The following is a 22,578-nucleotide window of genomic DNA, read 5'->3' as shown; positions in this document are numbered from 1 at the left end:
CGGGAGTCCAAACATCTCTGTATTTTAAACCTCCTGGTCGAAGTCTGCTTTTTATTGCTGTCGTATGTTTTCCTTACCATAAGAAATTCGTTTATACCTTCTATTTGAAATATTTCACAAGATTAGTTGAGGCAAACGTCTGTCGAACACTAGAATACCCGCATCGCCGTCACGCTAACAGGCCCGTCCATAATTTGGAGAGAATTTAGCGGAATTCCTGGTAATCTGTGGTGTTAAAGTGCCTTTTACAGTTGGTTATTGACGTTATCGATCATACATGCATTCCGGAATATATGTAAGATTAGCCCATCTACCATGTCAGCAGTAGCGACGAATTAGTCTGCGTGAGACACCTCGAGGGTCATGACGTTAGTAGCTTGATCGAGGCGTTCTGGTGCACGTGTAGACACTATTCGTGGCTCCTTTGAAAGGCAAGTAAGCGCGCGTGGTTCCCGGCTCGCCGTGGCTGCGTGCAGGTTCCGTGCAGGGACTTGAACCACCGGCTGGCCGTGCTCTACGCGGACGCCAACCTGAGCGAGGGCCGCGAGATCTCGTACGGTGGGCGCACCTTCCACGCGCCGGCTGCGTACGTCGACAACTTGACTGACAGATGCCAATACGGCACACACACGGCCGCCGAGGAGTTCTACTTGTACGTCTTGCCGCCCTAGTTAACACGCTCTGCTCAACCTAATAGTCATGGTCCCGCGTCTGCGAGTTTACGTTCCTAAATTCGGGATGTATTCTAGCGTCTGGGGCTATTATCGCACAGAGGTTGAATTGTTAGTGCGCCTCGCGAACACCCGCTCGGGGGCCTGACACTGCGACAAGACGGAAAATTTCTCGGGGCACTTAAGCCCGCTTACGTGTTCTGAAGGCGAAAGCCTTGGGATGCTTATAAATAACCTCTTTGCTGCCACTTCGTATTTTCTTCAATTTCTTCTCTTTCGTTTCTTTGTCGCTTGGCACGAAATACTTGGACCGGCTTTTTTTCTGCCACACTGTGTTCGAGTCTGTTTTGTTGCCTTCGTTTGGTCGTCTTACCGCGCCATACGCAGACCTATCACACGTGATTTAGTCCTTCGAAGAGGAGCCCCTGCAAACTGTTAAAAAGCACCCTATTATTCCAAATTACAAACGAGGTGCAGTGGGAGGTCACACTGCCAGCACACAACCTCTGACCCAGGCCTCACTAGCCCAGGAGGCCGAAGACGTCGTGGAGAACTATACATCCTACCGTCGCCGGAACGACACTGAAGTCGACCTGAAAAAGGTTCCACCCGTGGTAACAATAAAGTTTCATTTTCTGATCAGATCTTATAACACGCGAATCGCGTCAGCAAGCAGCCCCAGCCTCTCTCGAGTCAGGGTTCTGCGTGGCTGGTGTGCATCTATTGTACTAACGCGCCACCACGTTTAGGTAACTCGCGGCAAATTTTATGCTTCCAATTCAGAGGTTTGTTAATCTTGTGAATAGGGCACATTAGCCCCTCAATCCTTCCTTACTCCGAGCTAATCCCATGTGTGGGAATGTGCTACGAAGAAAGGAATACAGTAAAAGCTCGTTAATTCGAACTCGGTTAATTTGAACTTCCGGTTAATTCGAAGTCACGCCGTCGTCCCGGCACAGCCCTGTATATTTCAATGGGGGAAAACTGCTGATAATTCGAACGCGTCGGTATCCAGAACGGTTAATTCGAACTATGATCCCCTGGTTTCTATCGCTCCTCGCAGAAGCCAAACCAAACGAAATTTACTCGAGATGCAAAACAACAAAACAGAAAAACAACAGTGGGACGCGCGCGCTACGCTCCTGCGAAAGCTTATTTCGCTTTTACAGAAGGCGCCGCGCCACGGGCGCCAGTGCTCCGGCGCGCGCCATTATTATTTACGAAACATTATTTACAGAATCGCCTGCTACAAACACGTGTAGTTGCGCCTAATTCGCGATAACGAGTCCAGGGGAGACTTTGTGTTCTGTCCGCGCAGTGTGGCGCGATTTCCATTCATTCGAGGACCGCCCGCTAATTCGAACAATTTTATGGTCCCCTTCGAGTTAGAATTAACTAGCTTTTACTGTCAAGGACACCAACTTTTGTTCTAGTACTCTCTACATGCTAGGGAAAAAAAAGCTGGGATATCACAATCGGTGCAGCGTCGGGCTGCTGCTGTGGTGTCCCCGGTTGAAATCCCACTGGAGCACACTTGTGTTCTTTTAGTTACTTAGCTTTACAGCGGAGGCTATTATCTTGACAGGACAACAAGTACGCTTTCTCGCATAATGGGACACGAGGCTTTCGCCTTAGAAAGTGGTTTATATACAAAGCGAAGTTTTGCCTGGCAAAACTTGGCTTTGTACATGTAGCGCTTAATAAGCACTTTCTCTCCTGTAGAGTAGGTGATGGAGAAACGCACGTTCCTTGTATCCCATGGTGCCCCAGTGAGCGAAAACAGGCTGTGGCGGAGGCGCGCCCATGGCGGGCGTTGAAGGACTGGCCCGCATTTAACAAAAAAAACTTCCTACTTTTGGCGTGTTCTTATTTAGCAATGGTACGTTTAAATGCGTAGTCATAAAATGGAAAACTTTTCGCTCTTCTTTTCTCATTTAGTCCTGCCCCAAATTCATATGAGTGGCAAAGGTATGCACATCTGTATAAGATGTAGTCACAAAATTGAGCTTTACTCGTAAATCAAGATTTGAAGAAAGGGCTCAATTACTACTGGGAATCTGTAAACGAGTGCAAAGCGCGCAGCTGCGCAGGCATCGTTCGGTGCACATGGGCAGAATCCGAGCCTTGAATTTGCACACATCCTCATTACCTTTGATTCGGATCCAAAAGCGATTGGGTTCACATTATGGTGCCTCGGGCCGAGTAAAGGGCCCTCGCCTTGTTTGTCATACGGAAAGGCCCTGTACTCTTCCGCTATACCATTTATACTCCAAAAATAATTTCATAAAAAGCAGGCAGGATTTCACTTGGCACGTTTCTCAAGATAGCACGTCTTATCGTGAAGCAAAGCAGGGATAACTAGCTTAACGTGGCGTTTTTTTTTTTAACCACAAAACATTTTCTTGGCCTTAACAGCCAGCCTCCGACTGCGGTGTCGATAGTGCCCCTCGAGAAACACAGAAAGCGAGAAGACGCATGTACCAGAAAAGGTTTAGTACATTCGCGGTGGAGCTCGCCCAGCTATCAGCCCTTATTCCTGCGTTTCAATGGCATGAAGGCTGCGCCCGGCTGCATTGCATCGACAACCCCTCTGCGCGCTAGTAACGTGCCCTTTCCTGAGCGGTAATTTTTATCGGTGTGTAATGGTGCTTGCGTGACCCTGTATAGTTCGCGCTCAGGCCAAATGGGATTAAAGGCTGGTGGGGGAAGGGGCTGCCGTCGACCTCGCTATTACAGAGAAAATGGCCGTCCCTGATTCTCCCTTGTGTAACAGGCGGCAATAATGGGCGGCTTTGACGTCACGACCACCTAGCTTACAACTGTTCAAATGAACACCACATGCCATGGCTTCATTTTAGTTTATACGAAATTGTATAATATTTATTTTGGTGCTGTGTGATCTATGAATTCTACTACTTGTATGGTGCTATGAATCGCATGCCATGATTTTTTTCATTTCTTACTGTACCACTGTTTCTTTGATGTGTGCTTTTCCCACACCTCTTGTATTGCCCCTTTTCCATGGGGCCTATGAGGTAACAAAATTAAATAATAAATAAATTACTAGTGATATCTAAAATGGCGACAAGGCTTTTTAACCCAGCAGTTGTGTGGAAGCTTTAGGCCAGAATAATGCAACAGTCTATCGGTTGTAAAAGACAGCGTTCAGTCAGCGGTACTCATGTAGCAACTGGTTACTCAAATTGGCCACGTTTCAGCAAGAAGCACACAGATTTTAACTGCCATCATCAGGGCTTCAGAGAAGTCACCGGCCGTATTCGGGCCGTATGGTTCCCAGTACATCATAGAGACCAATATCGTCATATTTTAACCAGCGTGACAATTACGGGGAATGTACAGATGTGCTTCATATTCGGCTTTGCCCACAACAACTGGGGTTTCTTCTAATCCCGAATGCTGTACTTTCAAGCCGTCCCCATGTGGAGCTTCTATTTGAGTCTACAGCGCAGTGGCATTTTATGCTATAGGAAGTGCAGTCTTTGCCAAAATTTTCTAGGCCATGCCGGAAGTGTATACCCCGACAAAAATTCAAAGTAAAAGCTTACCTCTAAGGCGAAGCTGAAGCGTTTTATGCAAGAAATGTGTAGAAAACGCTGTTTCTTTTTTACTTTCATAAAATAATTTATTCATAGTTTAACGTTAAGCTTCTGCTAAAAATATTTGCAGCCCAGAAACCTTTGGCAAAGTCTAAGCAATTTTGCTGTACCTGTAGTGAATTTTATAGTTGACAGCAGACAGGCGCAGCTGTTCGAAAAGCGCTGGAATTTGGCCGTAAGGCAGAAACTTTTATGAATGAGTGACGAAACGTATTTCCATTGGAAAGCTTACCATGAGGTGTTTCAAACGGTGCATAACGATTGTTTAAAATAACTAGTTGACGCCCAATTCTTCATTTTATGCGCCCTCTTGGCGACTTTAGAAGGAAGTGCGAACAGCCTGGAGTGGCGGGAAATGTAAAATTTATGCGGCTGCTTAATAAGACCACAGCAGACAAGAATTAGTCTGTAGTAAAACTACGCTTTGTGCGGTGTTCCCCTCCGGAGTCGTCGTCTTGGATTCGTCAGCGAGGGGTCATAGCAGTTCCATAGCGCCTGTCTGTCGGGCAAAGTGTTTTCGCAACTATCCAGCGAACGTATGTATTGTCTCTTGTCCCAGCAAACGCATTCTTGGCCTGAGCGACGACATCGGAACTTTCGGCAACTTTCGAGTCGACATCCTGGCTTGCGTAGCCATTTGCTGGGCGCTCTTCTACGTCGTCACCTCCAAGGGCATCCAGCACATCGGGAAGGTGGGTCATGTGGCGTTCCAGTCCTAACGGAGACCATGAGGAAAGAAGATTGGGACCCAGCCGTTCGGAGAGAGAGAGAGAACACTCTTATTGTGAGCATTAATCAGAAGACCATGTGGAACTGGTTCCCCATTCACGGAAAACGGTGCTCCTGAAAGAATAGGTGGCGCCTCGTGTCATGGCGTTGCGGAAGGGGGTCGATCGTCCGCTATGCACCCATCCGCTCTAGAAACAGAATCAAAAGAGGGCCCTGCGGGGTTGCTCAGAAGCAGCCCCGCATGCATTTACTGGGCGTACTTGTAAAAGCAGTTGCCTTGAGGGATCGTTTATGTTTGATAAAGCGAGTCCGTATGGCATGACCAGCCCAGTTTATTCCCACGTGCCTCAGCTTACATTGATAAGACGCAACGAATGAGGGCGCGCGCATGCACGTCAACCGGGCGGGCTCTGAGGGAGATGCAGTTACCGAAGCCGCCGTGAGTCACAGCTGTAACTAAATAGTGATCGGGAGAATCGCGTGGCGGTCTCTCTCGGTTCATCTGCATTGCTCAGCTGAACAGGCTGTTGAACGTGCTCTGTGTCGCATGCACCCCTACCAATGGCAGCACCTTTGGTTCCAAGGCCTGGCCACTCCGGACTCAATCGCGCCCGTTCATTGAGTTGAAAATTGTTGGGCACTGAGCATTCCGTCGTCACTGCGAAGGGCACTCACAGCCCTCTTGTTTGAGCGGATTTGGAGGAGGAAAAACGCTTTTGTGTGCAAGCTGTTTCCTTTTTCCCACCTCTCTTCCTTCGCCCTTCTTTTTTCTTTCGTCAACCTTCGCAGCATCCTCCGTCTTTTATTTTGCCGAGCCTCCGAACGCGTATGAATTGCGGCCATGATGTATCTTTTGACGTTGCCAGATTCCATGTGGTTAGGAGGCCAGTGCTCCGCGAAGACCCCACGCAGAGCGTTCCCTCTCGGCGCAGGTGGTATACGTGACGTCACTGGTTCCGTACGCGGGGCTGTTCGTGCTGCTGTTCCTGGGGGTGGTGATGCCGGGCGGCCACATTGGCATCCTGTACATGCTGAACCCCGACTGGCGCAGCCTCGTCGATTACACGGTGGGCCATGCCGTCGTACACGGCAGGGTCACGTGACACCTAGCGTGGTTAGCCCTTTGAATGAATCAAAGCCGAAGCCATATTTTGCGACGTTTCTTGCAAGATTTATGAACAAAAAGACCGCTGCTACGAACACATCAGGCATTGCAACTGATGAGCCTGTGGTACCCTGTGCAAAAGCTCCCTCTAAGCCGTCTTCAAATAATTACATAACTTATTTGCCTACTCGCCACAGAAAAACAGTCACTCATTTATCGCAACATACGCGGGTTTGTGAATTTAATAAATGTATGTAGCACAAATTGCGGGAAGTCTCAATTTGTTGTCGCAGAGTACCGTACCACGCGCACACCTAGCTATACTTAATTGGAGCTCAGATACCGAATTTAAAGTACACATGCACGCTCGCCCACTCTGACATGTGAAACAACTTAACCTGGACTGTTCTGTGAGCAACTGTCTCTACTTCCAGCAGCGCCGTATTGTGACAAGGGACCACAAGGCACGCGCTTTGCGGGCTCCAGGTCGACTCGTTCCGCGGTGCAACAAAATGAACGAATCGGCAACAGTGGGTAGGCTTCTTCCGCACATCACCCACTGCGGGGCAGAGCACGCTTTACAGGAGGAGTTTGGAAGGAAGAGTAAGAGAGGCTTCCTCCGAGGCTTTCGTTACGCGGAAGGCAGCCGATCAAAGCGCCATGTATCGATGTGTAAAAGCAGTCTGCTGGAAAATGTACCATACTGTCTTGCAGCAACTGTTTCATGAACGAAAAAAAGTACTTAGGGCATGCATTTATTGATAATTTCACCCCAGAGACGTTTTTCTCGCTGCAATTTGTGACGGAAAGCGATTGACCGAATTCAGTGTAAAGATAATTGCGGAATGAGCATCAGCCACCCAGCTAGCATACGAACCCTGGCAACTTTCCCTGCGGGGATTTTATTTTTTCCTAATCATTGCATTGTATTTCTCGCGACTAGACACATGAGCCGGAAAAAATAAAATTTCGCATGTGTTAATGAGCGTTCGTATTGAAGGAACCATCTTCGCCTAAAAAGTATTCGCGAGCCCAACCACACCCGACGAAAAAACGCCCACGCACAACAAACGTAAATCGTAAGTTTACTCTGACATTTACACGTTAATTAAACATGGTCATAGGCTGCTCACCAAACTTAAACCGACCTAACGAATACAAAGTCACCATTATTAACAAAAACAACTCGTAGAAGTGATCTCGGAAAACTTCTTTTGCAATAAAAAATTTTAAGAACGATTGGTGGACTCCTCGTGGCAGCTGCTGATTAGAATAGCGCGCGAAGTGACGCCACACATGTCACGTGCGGGCGCTGAACAGCGAAGCGTTTGGAAACACGGCGCCGGGTACGTATTTGCTCATTCTCGATGCTAGGCACGCACAACGCAGGTGTTCACCGTGCACTCACTGCGCACCGTCACCGGCACGAAAGGTGCACTTGACCCGTAGTGGCCAAGGTCCCTTCAATGTTTACGCGGAGAAGACAAGCTTCGTTGAATGAAATTTGCATCGGCAGTCACAATCGTCCGATACACGTTTCGAAACCGTCGTAATGTCTACGCAATTTCCACGTAAATTGCTTTTGTTGTGAGAGCTTGTATCGGACCGGTGCCGTGCTGCGCAGGTGTGGTACGAGGCGGTGCGGCAGACCTGTTTTAGTGCTGGCATGTCAACGGGAGTGATTATCAACGTGGGCAGCTTCAACAGATTTTCAGAAGGCTTTCACATGTGAGCACTGCTATTGCGTATTCACTGGCACTGTTACGCGCAGGCTCGCGATGAAGTGGTCGCGCAGATGTGTTGTTGTGGCATAAGCGCAGCGAAAACTGAGGCGTACAGATCTGTAGCGTGTCCCAAAGACCACACTCGTTTCTTTCTCGGCCGCGTAGAGATTTGCATGTCATGACCGCCCATATATGAACGCGTTCTACTGTTTGTTCGGCCACACAGGGAGAGAAACCGGCGCGTTTGTTTGTGGACCTCTGGCGTTTCTTTATGCGCTGTCAGTAATTAACCGTAGGCCAACTCAGCGAATTTTTCTTACCCCATTCAGTCTGCGGTTTTAGGTATTTTTAATACCCCAAAGCACCCACCCTACTGGCGTAGAGGACGCCGTTTATTGAAAGAACACGGAATAAGCTAATAAAGGTTGTCCAATTACCTTGTTAGAATAATGCCCAAGGTGCGGGGCCGGGTCCTGAGTTATTTCTGCCGATGTGCCTTCATTTTTTCGCGGCAAGGGTACGTCCAAAGGTCCCTTGTGTTTTCCCGGACCCGTTTATCCTCGCCGACCGGCCGACGTCCACTGAGAAGACAAGACCACGGGGTGTGACTTATAAGATTGCGAGTACGATTAGCTGTGCAACCCGAGCATTCATGAACGTAGTTTAAATTCGAGATAAAACGTGTGCAAATAAAAGGTTGCATCATCGAGCTGCATTGCGCGCCAGTGTGGCGTCACCGTGGTAGTTGACAGGGCGGCCGCTAGTGGCTCGGGACAATAGCGGCACGAGACTAATAAATTGTGCTAAACGGATTAGGTTGGCGTTGAGAAGACAAAAATGTTTTCATTAAATGTGCCTAAAGTAAGGCTAAGCCAGTTTAGGCTCTAAACGGGCACTTTTGTGTACCCCATCTGCGTAGTACCTTGAACCAGTGACCAGAACGTTCGATTTCTACTAAAGTTACTTCAACCGGAGCTACTTAATGAACCGTCGAATTCTAAACCAAAGTACGACGCTGGAGACAGACAGACAGACAGACAGACAGACAGGCAGGCAGGCAGGCAGGAAGGCAGGCAGGCAGGCAGGCAGAGATAGGTAGGCGGGTAGGTAGGTAGGTAGGTAGGTGGGCGGGTAGGTGGGTGGGTAGGCAGGTAGGTAGGTAGGTAGGTAGGTAGGTAGGTAGGTAGGTGGGTAGGTAGATGGGTAGGTGGGCAGGTGTGTGGGTGGGTAGGTGGGTAGGTAGGTAGGAAGGTAGGGTAGGTAGGTAGGTAGGTAGGTAGGTAGGTAGGTAGGTAGGTAGGTAGGTAGGTAGGTAGGTAGGTAGGTAGGTAAGTAGGGTGGGTAGGTAGGTAGGCAGGTAGGTAGGTAGGTAGGTAGGTAGGTAGGGTAGGTAGGGGTGATTCACGCCAAAGACCTAGGGGGTTGCTACGTCGGCCGTAAGGGACCCCACCACCGCTGTGCCCGGGCGCTGGGAGTCGTCCTCCGAGCGGCACAGGACCTCCGTCCAGTGTGAGGGCTGGGCGTGAAGGCTGGGGCGTTCAAGTGGCATGGTGAGGCCAAGCGGACTAATTGAAAAGAAAGCGTTGATTTGGCCATTGCAGAACACGACTGGCCACGCCGGCGGCGGGAACAAAAGAACAACATAACAAGCGAGCGCGTCCCAGGCCGCGTTGGCGTAAAGGCGGAGAGATGGCGCTACTGATCAGCTGGTGATCAGCTCACACCAGCTCACACCAGTGATCACACCAGCTCACAGCTCATACCAGTGGTCAGGGGAAGTTGTGGTGGGGTGGGGATCAGAGGGGAAGGCTCACATGTGGGGTTTCACAGTGGATTTGGCGCCACAGTGTGGGCGGATGGTTGGATGTGATGAAGGAGGGCTCCGTTGGGAAGCGATTCAGTGTGCTGTAGATGCAAGCCCCAGCAACCGGCTGATGCGTGTATCATCTCACAACAGGACATCGTAACGCTGCAGCCTAGCAATCTGGGCCCAGTGCTTTGAAAAAAAATTTCACCATCTTCCCGCAGGGGAACCCTGCGTAGTATGCGAAGAAGCCATGGGGTCGACTCAGGTTCCTATTAGTTTTCAGTTCGTCGTTTGCGTTAAGTTGAAGTTCGTAGCTACCGGCGTTGCTCGTGGCACTCATCGCGGCGTTGCGGGAGGAGAATGAGGGGAGCGGAGTGCTCGCGCGCGTCATTTATACCGCGGAGCTACATTGGCGCCCCCAGTGGAGTATGCAGCGGCTACCGTCGCGCCTCTAACCCTAAGCTGCTTCGCATTAGAGAGTTTTAGCAGTCCGTATGCTCCGGCCGTTCCGTTCGTTACGTTGCTACCGGGTTTACCGGGACCCGACTGCGCATGCGCGCGCACGTACCGGGCTCTTTCCGTGTAGTGAGACGGAAAACGTGTTTTAGCACTCCGTAGCGTCGTACCGTTCGTTCCGTGTGACGGCTGATTAGCCGAGTTGTTGCAAAAATCCACACGCTACGACGATCGCTAGATTCCGCGCGATTGTACGCCAGAAATGGATAAAGCAGGCAATCGTGAAGCGTTTTATGCATCGGAAACAGTCCGCGCACACGCCGGTCGCGCCTGCCAGCTCGGCACACTCAGCGGCTCGAACCGGCGCAGACCACGGTACCAACCGCTTGTCGCTGCTCTTCCGAATCAATCTGATCACTAAAATGAAGTTCCACCTGCGAGAAAGTAGGTGTTAGTGTGGTGAAAAATTGTGCTAGGGATTGTTCTCAGGGCTTATTTTAAAAGCGGCGATCAGATATATCTGCCGCGATGCAAGCCTATGCTGACGGGCCGTGGATGCCGCGGCGCGCGGTGCGGCGAGCGGCCGAGAGATGGCGATACCTGCGCGGAAGCATCGAAACAGGCTACGCAGATGTCTCGGTCACCGATCGCTCGCGGCAGTTGTAGCTCAAATAAAGTTTCACATGCGAGAAAGGGGATGATAGTGTGGTGAAAAGTTGTATTACGGATTGTCATTCGCAGTTGCACAGATAGCGGCGATCAAATATTTGCCAGGACGCTAAGCCTAAAGTTCCCAACACCCGAGCCGACCAGAGCAACGCAAGCCGGTTGCGGGCTCCGGATACGGTAACACGGAAGCAGAGCGCCGGGAGAGACGCCGGCCGCGTACGGAACAATAGCCGTATGCGCAGTCGGGTTCCGGTAAACCCGGTAGCAATGTAACGAACGGAACGGCCGGAGCATACGTACTGCTAAAACTCTCTATGAGAACGAAATGCGGTCACTGACCAAGTCAAGGTGAAAAACAGAGACGTTTCGTGTGATCAAGGAGTGTGTGATCAAGGAACCCGTACGGGTTCCGAAACGTCTCTGTGTTTTTCACCTTGACTTGGTCAGTGACCGCATTTCGTTCTCATCATGATACCTGACCAGACGAACTTTCGTCGAACTCTTGACTACTAAAACTCTCTATTATCGCGCGCAGAGCCGCAGGTGTTGCCATTCGTTGCGCAATCCCGGAAAGGAGAGGAGCGTCGGAGAGGAGAGGAGGAATGCCGGAGAGTAGAGGAGATGAGACAGGAGAGGAGAGTAGGAGGAGGAGGATGCGCTTGCGCAGTGGGGGTGTGGACGCCGCACAACGGCGGCCGCACAACGGCGGACGGAACAGGCGCTGCCATATAAGCTGCTTCGCATCTTAATATGTGCAAGCTTCGAGCTGCTGAGAACTTGAACTCGTACTTTGAGCGCGTCAGCGTCGTTAAAGAAGGTACTATACGAAGTCACGTTGGCAAAGCTGTACCTCACTCCGAGGTTACGAACCTTGCTTAGCGTTCGGGATCTCGAAGTGGTGTCGCGAGGCCGCATACATGGCTTGTCCTCCTCTTCCGCAGGGTGGCCATCCTGGTGGGCGTGGCCGAAGTTGTGCTGGGCCTCCTGACGGGCCTCGTCGTCTTCTCGGCGCTGGGGCACCGCGCCCATGAGCTCGACGCGCCTATCGAAGAACTCGTCCGACACGGTCAGGGCGCTTGTGGTGGCTCTTCGGGACCTTGGTTGGCACATGAAACACAACTTCTAGCAATTGCGCAATAGGCCCAGGTGCTTGTGAAGGTAAACGAGATTTAAAGCCGTTTGGTGGATTTTCTAAGATGGTTGGTGAATGCGCACTGAATTGAGCTGCGTGCTGTAAATGCATTACTGAAGAGACAGTCACGATGCTCGAGGAACGTACCCTACCAAATGACGCGACGGAGGATATGTAGCTAACGCGACCATCTATGGGCTACCAAAGCTACGAAGAATAGGTAGCTCGCTTGGAGAGCGACCCCGAAGACATGGAGGCGACGATATACATTCACCTGCAGTAATCCCACCACAGGCACCGTTACCAACATTTGAAGTGAAATAGTTGCACCTGCCCCCGTTAGATTTCACCTCTCCAGCTTCTTGGTGAATAATGAATACGAAATAATGAGGTTCTTTTGATGCTCGAGCCCAGAGGACGATCTCGACTCGCTCCGATGACCGACGTCCGGTGCTTGAAGCAGGTTAGGGATGAATACTGCCTTTCTTGTTGGATATTAGGTTTATTTACACTATTTACATTACTCCAACTATTTACATCAGGACATAATGGCGGTCACATTGTCACTCTGCCCGCAGCATCCTGTTCGACCAAGATCTATACTGAAATAGATACCTATCGACCAGCCGACCGAGTGACCATCCAAACAAAACCCAACACTCCGGTTTTGATTCCAAAAACCACGTCTCCGAAGGGGGCGTTCAAGAAAGAGCGAAAACCCTTTTCAACATGATTCATAGGGACCACGGATTGGCCACAAGAACCAACCAATCCTACACATGTGCCCACCTGTGGTCACATGACCCAACACTCTCTCGCATGCACTCATAGTACGCTTCCCGCGCACGTTATTGCAACCGACAAGCAAATACAAGACATCTGCCACCTAAAGTCACTGAGCCCGCGGAGTGGTCGAACCATTGCGTTAAGCGGGCGGCACCTGCTAAAAGCCAAAGCCGAACGCTTAGAGCGGTCTTCGCGCGGCTAACATCTTACCGTGTCCTCGCCTTCCCGCCCTGCCTTTGTCGCCGCGCGCGCCGGCACAATGAGAGAGCCATAAGCTAACACCTTCCCCAGACTAAGGGACGCCGCTAGCCGCCGCCAGATTAGCGGGAAGAGCTCCTGCAAACCCAGGCGAGTATTCCCGAGGCAAATGACCCATAAACAACCAGCACCTACACCGGCTTCGATAATCCTCAAAGACTACGCCGGGTGCCTTTTCCACACTAAGAGACGGCATCCTTTGGCTTCCCATCAGCTCGTCAACCTTGACGAACGACCGTGCCACTCCCCAATGTCGGCAAGCCATAATAGCGGCGTGCGCGCTCTTCGAGAGGGAACCCCGCGCCGCAACTGTTTTCACTGCTGTGCACCCATCCGCGGTTCACTGAGACCGCCCGGTGGAGCTGACCGCATACCAACGCAACAGAGGTACTCGGGCTAAGCACCCCCGTCTTTTGTCACACAAAATGAAGGAATACAAAGCATGCACTCGGCGGCCCCCAACTTCGCGTCCCTGCGGCTGCATGAGAGGAACCCAGCATGGCAGCTACAAGCGGAGGCAACGCCGATACATGAGCCACCGGCGTCTTTCATTAATTAAATGAGGAGCCCGAACTTAATACGCTGCACCGGCAGATGTAGTGGTAAAAGAACCGTCCGTGCACGCATGTAAGCCAGGGCTCAACATTATCTTCGCAGCTGTACGGGAGTATCTTGCGGTGTGGAATCGCCAAGCGCATAGCGGGATGGCAGCAGGTCCAATGAAGAGGATGTTCCACCTCGCCCGGTGAAATGCGTCTTCTATGCAGCTCAATGGACCATCGCAGGGGAAACAAGTCGAAAAGATCTGTCTCGATGTCCAAGACGATCGACAGGGGAAGGGAGCTTGCCAGTACTTCAAGCGCCGCGGTTCTGGTTGTGGTGTAAGCTCCGGGGACTACAAACAGTGACGAATGCATTAAGGAGCAAATTTCGGCTTTTAACAAATGGTGCTGATGGTCGCCCCACCATGCCGCTGCGGCATAAGTTACAGTCGGCAGAATTGCTGTGGTAAACAACGGCGAAGGTGACTGCGGTCCAGAAAGGAATGAAGCCGCGAAACCGATGAGGGCGGTGGACATCTTCTCAATGCGGTTCCGCAAATTATTCGTGCAGGCAACAATGGTCAAGTGACTATAGAACACAACACCCAAGAGCTTCGCCTCAGTGACTTGGCGCAGAGTCGTGCCGCACAGCTTAATCGTCGGCTTCCTCTGTACACCTCTCTGTTTCCTCGATACCAGAAGGCATGTGCACTTGGCGGGATTCAATATTAACTTCGCAGCACGCGTCCATTTTAATTTTCTCTTTAGGGTCTCGTTGGCGAGGTTTTCAAGTGCCAGCCATGTACTTCCCTTGATTACGACGACTGTATCGTCAGCGTAGGCCTGAATATGCACATTAGGTGGTACAGGAAGGCACCAGGTCATGAATCGCGATGTTCCAGAATAGCGGGCTTAAGGGTGAGCCCTGCGGGCTGCTGATCGTTGTCTGGACACGCACACTCCCCGCATGACTTCTGTAGTGCACCGACCTTAGAATTATTCAAGCAAGCGGTAAATGTTAGAGGGGCAGCGGTGTGCTCGCAGGAAGTAAAGGAAGAATGGGAGCCAAATGCCAGAGCGAACGATTCCTCATCACGGCAAGCCTGGAGGTGCGAGCGCAAGGTGTGCAGCGCCGATGTAGCACTCTGTCCCTGAGTGAAATCATACTGGTGTTCGTGCAGTAGGCTGGACGTGTGCAGGAAGAAGTGAAATCGGCCATTCAGCATGCGTTCCAGTAGCTTACGGAGTAGAGAAGAAATGCAAATGGTGCGGTATGAACAGGGGTCATGTGGCGGCCCGTTCGGATTCAGTAGAAAAGTCACCCTCGCTTCTTTCCACACCGACGGGAAATGGCCAAGGGATAGGCACGCATTAAACACGGACAGCAAAAACGGGGAAGCATGCCCAACAAGAGGGGTCAACATACTGGCCGTAATGCCATCAGGCCCAGGAGCGGAATTTAAATTTAAATTTCTAGCAGCCAGTCGAAGTTCATTCATAGTGAATTCGTGATCCGTAGTTGTTCGCGCGTATGCTGTGCGGCGTATCAGCGTCCTCATAGCCCCATGGGCAAGTGTATCGCCTTCAGAGTCATCAGTTGGCAGAAGGGTTCGTAGCAGTAACGCTGCCGATTGTAAAGTGGTGGAAGTATATGAGATGTCAGAGGCAGTACGGAAGGAGACCAAAGGTTTTGAAAAGCAATTTTGAAGGGAATTCCAAATAAATTCTTACGGGAGGCTATAGTGCACCTCCTCCTGACGGCTTCATCTTTTGCTGCCTTGAAGTGCCTTTTGCACTCAGGGAGTAACTTGTAATACCAAAATCTGAGAGCGGCACGGAGGAAGGGATCACGACACATCTGATACCCCCGACGCATTGCTCTCACAGACGAGCGTTCCCGAGCCAATTCCTCGGTCCACCCAGAATTTCCCCTGTGACGTTTTGGCAGCGGCTGCAGTCGTTTGCGCAGGCAGTCGCCCTTCGCATAAAATACATTGACGATGCCATCCAGACTCTCCGGAGATGCCATGCCAGAAGAAGATAGTGTGGAACCAGAGATCCTGTAGCAATTCCTCGACTAGGTGAGACCTTGGAGCTTTGGTTGACAGCTTATTTCGCTCAATTGGAACAGCTTCTATGCCACAGACGATGAAACGATAATCCGACAGGGTCGAGGTGTCCCGAACTGTCCAGAAAACTCCGAAAGACCAAACTGGTCCGGCAGTCAATGTGACGTCAATCCACGTTTCTGTGTAGTTAGTGACGAACGTAGACAGAGAATTCGGGTCATTCGGTATCCGCAATTGCCGCGAACTAATGAACTGCGCCAATTGCTGCCTCCGTGTATTCACCACATTACCACCCCACAACGAGTTCCTCGCATTAAAATCGCCCGCAATGACACCATTGTCAGAATTTTGGCTGTCTAATATTGACGTTATAGATGTGAGAATATAATCCAGGGCCACTGATGGAGCGGCGTATACTCATATCAAAAGTATAGAAATGCCGGGCGTGCTCAACGCAAGGGCGATGATGAATGGTGACACATGAACAGGAAAGATGTCTAAAGATGGGTTAGGAGAAACAACCCTGCACCGCCGGGTTTGAGCATGGCGGAATTTAAGCCACCAGTGAGGAATTTCCACTAGTTTCTCTCGAACCTACGGGTTACAAACAACTGCGAAGTCAATTTTTTGGGCTTCAATATATATGAGATGGCATGTGCTGTTACTGCGCTTGTGTGATCCAGATTGGCCTATAAAAACTTGAGCGATGCCATTTTTAGGAAAGCCAAAGCAGACGGTGGGGAAACCGGCGCAATTTCCTCGTAGATTGTCTTCGCTCGAAGTCGGGTGATGCGCGCAGTCAAAACTTCGCAGCATGGCGCATTAGAAGTATGAGCAAATCTCTTTCCCAGCCGCACGACACTCCCTGCACACCACGTTATTCTTGTTTTCAAGATTGCAGCCAGCTGCTGAGTGCGCCTCTGCGCAATATTGGCAGGTGACGCGATCGTTTGGACAGCGGTCGGACACATGGCCATAATAAAAGCACTTATGGCAGGCGGCGACGTAGAAGGTTTTTTTTTTTTTTTTTTGGTGGGGCCGGACGTCCAAGCTGTGAGGAGTTGGTCCCGATTTTTAAGTCAGCCATACACCGCAGCTGATACCTCGATGATTTGCACAGTGTTCCCCGCGCGGTATCTGACATGACGAAGCCATACTCGGGAATGGCGAGGTTGTTGCGCGCATTGATATTTGCACGCAGGATTCCAGGGAGAATGCTAGGGTCCACACCGGAGATTTTGAATTGCGGAAGGCTAGGGGAAGGGGAGGTACGGGAAACCTTGAAAGCAGTTTTGATTTGCGCGTTCGAAGCAATGGCCTTCTCGATGTTTTCTATGGACTCTCGGTCGGCAGAGACGACGGTGAGGCCTGAGCGTGACGGAATAAGCTTCAATTGCTTGACCCCGATACCGGAGGGGTCATTGCCGAAAGTAGATTTAAGTAATGCGATTGTGTCTGGCCCCGGGCTAGCAGATGGCACAACGGAAGACAGCAGAAGGACATGGGTTGGGTTGCTACAAAATGCCAGGTGTGCGTTTGGGCCGACAGCATTCGATTGTTGAAGGCCAAAGGCACCAGTGGGGTGCGTTGCTTCGGAGCGAGCAGGAATCGCATGCGTGGCACAATCCCCACGGACTGCGTCTACAAAAGCCCGCATCGATGCCGGGGACACAAATGTTCCTTTCGGGCCAAATGTTCCTTTCAGGCAGTGAGACCTTACTTCAACAAGCTGCACTCGTAATTCTTCAATGCGACCGTCCGCCCGAGCAAGACTAGTCTTCAGGCCGACAATAATGCCTTGCATGTCAAAGAACGGTCCCATTATCTTCTCTCGTGCGGCGACGGGAACCTTGCCCTCGTTGTCCGACAGGAGGCTCGTTAACGGTTTGCCCAGTATAATTGGACCTCTGAGGTCTGTAGCCGATACATCGTCACCATTGAGCGGGACGCAGTCTTCAAAGTTAGTCACAGAGCTTGCAGGGCCTGCTGTTGGACGGTGCGTTGGATTGACCGAGTGGGGCAACTTCTTCCTGATGACGATTCACAGAATCGGGTAGATGCTTAGAGTCGATCCCAGTGGGATTGACCAAACCAGAAAGGTTATGTGCCACGGAGCCCCAAGACTGCCTAGCTTGCAATTCAAGGGTGTCAGAAGATAATGTTTGCTGCGAAGAAACTTGCAACCCGGTCACAGAGAAGTGTTTAACCTTATGAAATTGTCCCGCAATTGGTGAGTCACCAATACCCGCACTCTTAAAAAAAGGTCGTGGCACTTACTAACCTAACACTAACCAGTTACTAGTCCCAGAATAAACTAGGTACTTAGTGGATATTACTATCTTGCCATGCATAACCTAGTAAAAAGCTACGCGCGACAATGTGTATCGGCTGAGACACATTCAACACGCACATATTACTTTTTCTATTGCCCGGTTTGGGTCAATGCATACATGCAAAACATCAACAAAATTACACCACGTGAAAAGGCACCAGCACATACCTTGCTAGTGTGTCAGGTTTAAAAAGGCGGTAGTCTCGCCACACCCTCTAGCACAGTCACCCACTCGGGTCGACTAGGCTCGGTTTTCAACACCTCGACTATGTAGCGGACATTCTCCCTCCCTGGCCTCGCATCTACATAATTGTACCGACGGGCCATGGGAGCCTTCCATATACCGTGTAGGGCCAGTGCTATTATGAAGTCGTATGGAACACCCCCTTCACTTTCTATGGCTAAAAACCTAATTCCATGACTATCCACAGGACAATCTTTCTTTAAGGTACACTGTAACACGTCTCATGGGAAGAATGATTGATTGATTGATTGATTGATTGATTGTAGGGTTTAACGCGCCGACGCAACGCAGGCGATGAGGCGCGCCGTAGTGGAGGGCTCCGGATTAATTTTGACCACCTGGGGATCTTTAACGTGCGCCGAAATCTCGTACACACGGGCGTTTTTGCTTTTCGCCTCCATCAGAAAAGCAGCCGCCGCGGCCGGGAATCGAACCCGCGACCTCGTGCTCAGCAGCGCAACGCCTTAGCCACTGAGCCACCGCGGCGGGTCATGGGAAGAATCTATGAACATGTGTTCGATGGTCTCTGGCTTTTTGCATGGGAAGCGATCAGGGCCCCACGGCACAAATAAACCTTTCTCTATCATCCATGTTTTTTACAGGTAGTACACCCACATGCAATTCAAAGAAAAACTGTTTAACATAGCCAGGAGCTGGCATTCTTTTCACGCGCCGAGGAACATCTTGTCCCGGCCCCACATGGTATAGGGACCTATACAATGGGATCGATAAAACCCTATCCACGAGATCCTTATACAATTTATTCCTCAGCAGATGAGATAAATATTTCAAGGTGAAGCGGGCACAAAGAAATCTTGTGGCATCGAAAACTTCACGTAGGTAGCCATGGATTCCGCCACCATAAACACAACAGGAAACCACCAATTCGGGCAGTGCTGCACCCAAACGAACCTGACACACTGTGCGCAAAAAAGGGTCGCGTACATCTCGCAGAAAAATGAAACGGTTTACTCCTTGGCGCAGGAATAAGTGCACCAAAGAAAGTCCAACGGAGCGGGCACGACGAAACAGATTTACATATCACACTTAGACAACCAACAAATAAATTGAGCAAGAAAACCAAAGGTGTGAAGAGGTTTATTTGTCCATCGAAGCAGATACATAACATGCCTCGATGGAACTATGCATCCAGTAACAAATACACATTACAAAAGGGAAACACACACAAAAACAACAACCCAGAAGTGGCTGCCGCTGGCCTACATACAAGTTGTAACATTTTGTACCACGCAGGGTACAACATAAACAGAGTGTAAAGTTGAGTTGTCGACAAACGCGAACAGTAGCTTCAGGATCGAAACACCGCGAGTGTGGGTTGCAGTGCTACAGTCTTAGATAGTTACAGATACACACATGGTAAAGTGAACACTGCAGATAACTATGTATCGTATTTAGTCTGGTTACAAGGCTAATATTCTAACTTGTTTTAGTGTGGTTACAAGGCTAATATTCAACTATTCGTATTTTCAAACGTGCGTTGTTGACCTTGATGAAGCGGCACGACCAACGCAGGAAGAACGCCTCTTCCCCGACCGTGGCGAGCTCCGCTTCCAGGTGTTCGAACAGACGCGTGCGCATGCGCAGCAACATTGGGAACATAGCCTTGTGAGGCCGGGACCGGAGTGCCGCTACACCACGACGCCTCACACAACCAGGGCCCCCACACATAACAGAAAAGTCAGTAGGGCATCGGGAGATTTTGTGCGCTCCCCTAGGCGTACTTGAAACACCCTATACATCAGCGTTAAAAACGTCCTTGCTACAGGACACTGAAAGAGTGCGTGTCGCAAAGTTTCATTTTGTCCGCATTGAGGGCACCGCGCTGACGGTGTTACGCCCCACTCTGCCAAGCGGTCTCTAGTGGGCAGAACGCCCCAACCACGCGTAGTGGGCTTGTCACAAAAATGAAATATTTTAGCGATAATTTTAGAATTACGCGCTTTAATGTGAGCATATACAAGTCAGCATGCGGATTTGCAAAAACTTTTTTAATCATTATTTGGAGTGGGAAAAGTTCTGTAGTTATTACATTCAATTATTCATGGAATTTTGTTACTTTGAGTGAACAATAGTGTCAAGCAAGCATCAGTTACTAAGCGCACGGTCTAGACTAGTAACGGTTCCACACTTAGTGGCAGGACCTACGTACCGTTCTGGGTGGTAGTACAGTTCGTAAGGAGTTAGTAAATACAGCCGTTACTACCCTTTTACGAGCTTTTTTTGTTAAGAGTGCGCGAGCTATTGAAATCGGTAAGCAGCCGCAATGGCGTCCCGGTGAAGATAAGCCTAACCAGAATCCTTCAATGTTTTAAAGCATTGAAGGACTCTGGCATAAGTCTGAAGTCTCACCTGTAAAAACGCAAACGTTCGCTCAAGGGACTGGAGTCCAGCTCACCGCAATGCCGCTGGTATTCACGACGACCGCTGTACAGATGAGACGCGTTGACCATGGCTAGGAAGTGCCCAAAGCAAGTGAAAAAACGCAGGTCAGAAAACACCTTTTCATTTCTTCATCATCGTCTGGGTCACTACCCAGACGATGATCGGAAAACACCTTTTGAAAAAATTAAAAAATGAAATGAAATGAAAAAAAAAAAAGAAAAAACCCGAAAAAATCTCTGTGATTTCTGCTCCGGCTCGTGCACCCAGGTATGAGCCTGTACTTCGTGTCCTTCCCGGAGGCCATCACTAACCTGGAGATCGCGAATATCTGGAGCATGGTGTTCTTCGGCGCCTTTTTCCTCGTCATGCTCGGCTGTAACGTGAGTGCTTTCAACCAGCGCTGCTGCGCAATCCGCCCACTATTGGTGCCGACGAATGTGCTCGCGAAGAACCTCTTGCGATTGTTGGTGACGAATATTTACGTCGCAGTGCCCGCGAGGACGAAGGGAAGAACGGAACAACACTGAGCGCTCATGTTCCTTTCTTTCCTCCATCCTAGCTTGTAATGCGCTGTGAACACTCGTCGCAAAACCGCACGTAGAAGCACGACAGAATTATTGTAAGAACCCCAGTGAGGACGGCATATAAGAAAACCAAATTACATCCGGTGCCCCATATGTTTTTTATTCCTTGTCGTGGTTACATCTATAGACGCGCTGATTTTTTCTGAATTTTTCCACCGAATATTTTTGGATTAGGGCAGCACTGAGGTATACTGAAGTAAGTTTTTTGTGTGTTAGAGTTTCGGCAACCTAGCCCGTATGGAATTGCGCTGCTGGAGGCTAAGAAAACACCAAGATTATATATCTGCGTTCGCACGGCACATTTGCTGAGCACGATTACTTAGGTTCGGGAATAACGAGTGCTAGTTCGATCTCAAACTTCTTTGAAACGCAGACAGCATTACGTGCAGGGGAGGTAATTATATCGTGTCTTGCCCGTTGTTCCGCCCAAGACGTTGCCGTTCCGTTCCAGGGATCAGCAAATAGAATCGGGAACGTCTTCAGCAACACTCGCCACACCGGCACTAGTTGGCGGCACGAAATTTAACACTGCGGGGAAGAGCTTCATACAGCACGCAGGGTTCTCGTAGTTCAGAAGGGCAACGCTACGCAGCAGCGCCCCGCATGACTCCTCTTCGACGAGTGCTGCTTTTCCCTCTCCATTGCATCCAGAGTCACTTCGGAGTCACTTGACGCCGCATTCAGGGCTGCATGCAACGCTTTCAGTGCCTGCTGATGGAGTCGGTGCTGACTCCGCTGAGCGACGAGTATCCCGCCCTGCGTGCTCGGAGGCCCCAGACTGCGTTCGTGTACAGCCTGGCCGCCTTCTTCGCCACCATGCCGCTGGCAATGCAGGTGAGTGTCTCCGCCAATCAGAGCGCGGAGTTAAGCAAGTTGTCCCTGGAACAGCTCGCGCGCATTACCGAGGGCTAAGTTGGTGGGCATCGACTAATTATTATAAAACAACACATAGAACAGCAACATCACCGCAGGGGTGCATAACATTACTGAAGGGGGGCTTAACATATTGCACCCTCGTTGTTAATTTGGTACGCTTCGAATATTTGTCAATCTGTTTCTTTGCTAATGAGGCTGAAAGACGTGTAAGCACCTCTTCCCGTGCACTGCAGGAAAACGAACTCAATTACCACAAGAAGCATTACGCCAAGTAAAGGAATGTGCACAGAAGTACGTGCTTTCTGGTTACGGCGGTTTTGAGGTTCTGTGTTTTTTGTAATATTCACTTGATTTCTTGCGCTTTCCCGTTTGCATTTTTTTCTGCTGTTCTCGTCTTTTTTGCGCTTGGACGTAGGTGTGAGTTTCTCCCCCCTTTTCAATATCTGGAGCAGGCGTTCAGGGCGGAAGTGATCGCGCGTGGCAAAAGCTGCCGTACGTTCGGAAAAGAAAAAAAAAAAAAACACGTGATCTTGTATTCCGCTCGGTTTACAAAAGCTTCCGCTGGTCACTCTAG

At 50.2% G+C, this 22,578-nt stretch overlaps 1 protein-coding gene across 1 annotated transcript in view; it reads left to right on the top strand.

Moving 5' to 3' along the window:
* LOC144160161 (sodium- and chloride-dependent glycine transporter 2-like) overlaps positions 1-22,279 on the top strand; it is a 41,246-nt gene extending 18,967 nt beyond the window's left edge. Inside the window, exons 4-11 of the mRNA XM_077691756.1 lie at positions 477-652; positions 4,848-4,980; positions 5,950-6,084; positions 7,747-7,850; positions 11,720-11,844; positions 20,812-20,924; positions 21,834-21,962; positions 22,238-22,279. Coding sequence (XP_077547882.1) covers positions 477-652; positions 4,848-4,980; positions 5,950-6,084; positions 7,747-7,850; positions 11,720-11,844; positions 20,812-20,924; positions 21,834-21,962; positions 22,238-22,279 — 957 coding nt within the window. The remainder of the gene's footprint in view (positions 1-476; positions 653-4,847; positions 4,981-5,949; positions 6,085-7,746; positions 7,851-11,719; positions 11,845-20,811; positions 20,925-21,833; positions 21,963-22,237) is intronic.
* The last annotated feature ends 299 nt before the right edge of the window (positions 22,280-22,578 follow it).

Source organism: Haemaphysalis longicornis, unplaced genomic scaffold, assembly GCF_048455015.1.
Source record: "Haemaphysalis longicornis isolate Haplotype H1 unplaced genomic scaffold, Haemaphysalis longicornis Haplotype H1 scaffold_10, whole genome shotgun sequence".
Taxonomy (NCBI): domain Eukaryota; kingdom Metazoa; phylum Arthropoda; class Arachnida; order Ixodida; family Ixodidae; genus Haemaphysalis; species Haemaphysalis longicornis.
The sequence above is the reverse complement of the archived record's forward strand: the minus strand, read 5'-3'. Positions and strand labels throughout refer to the sequence as shown.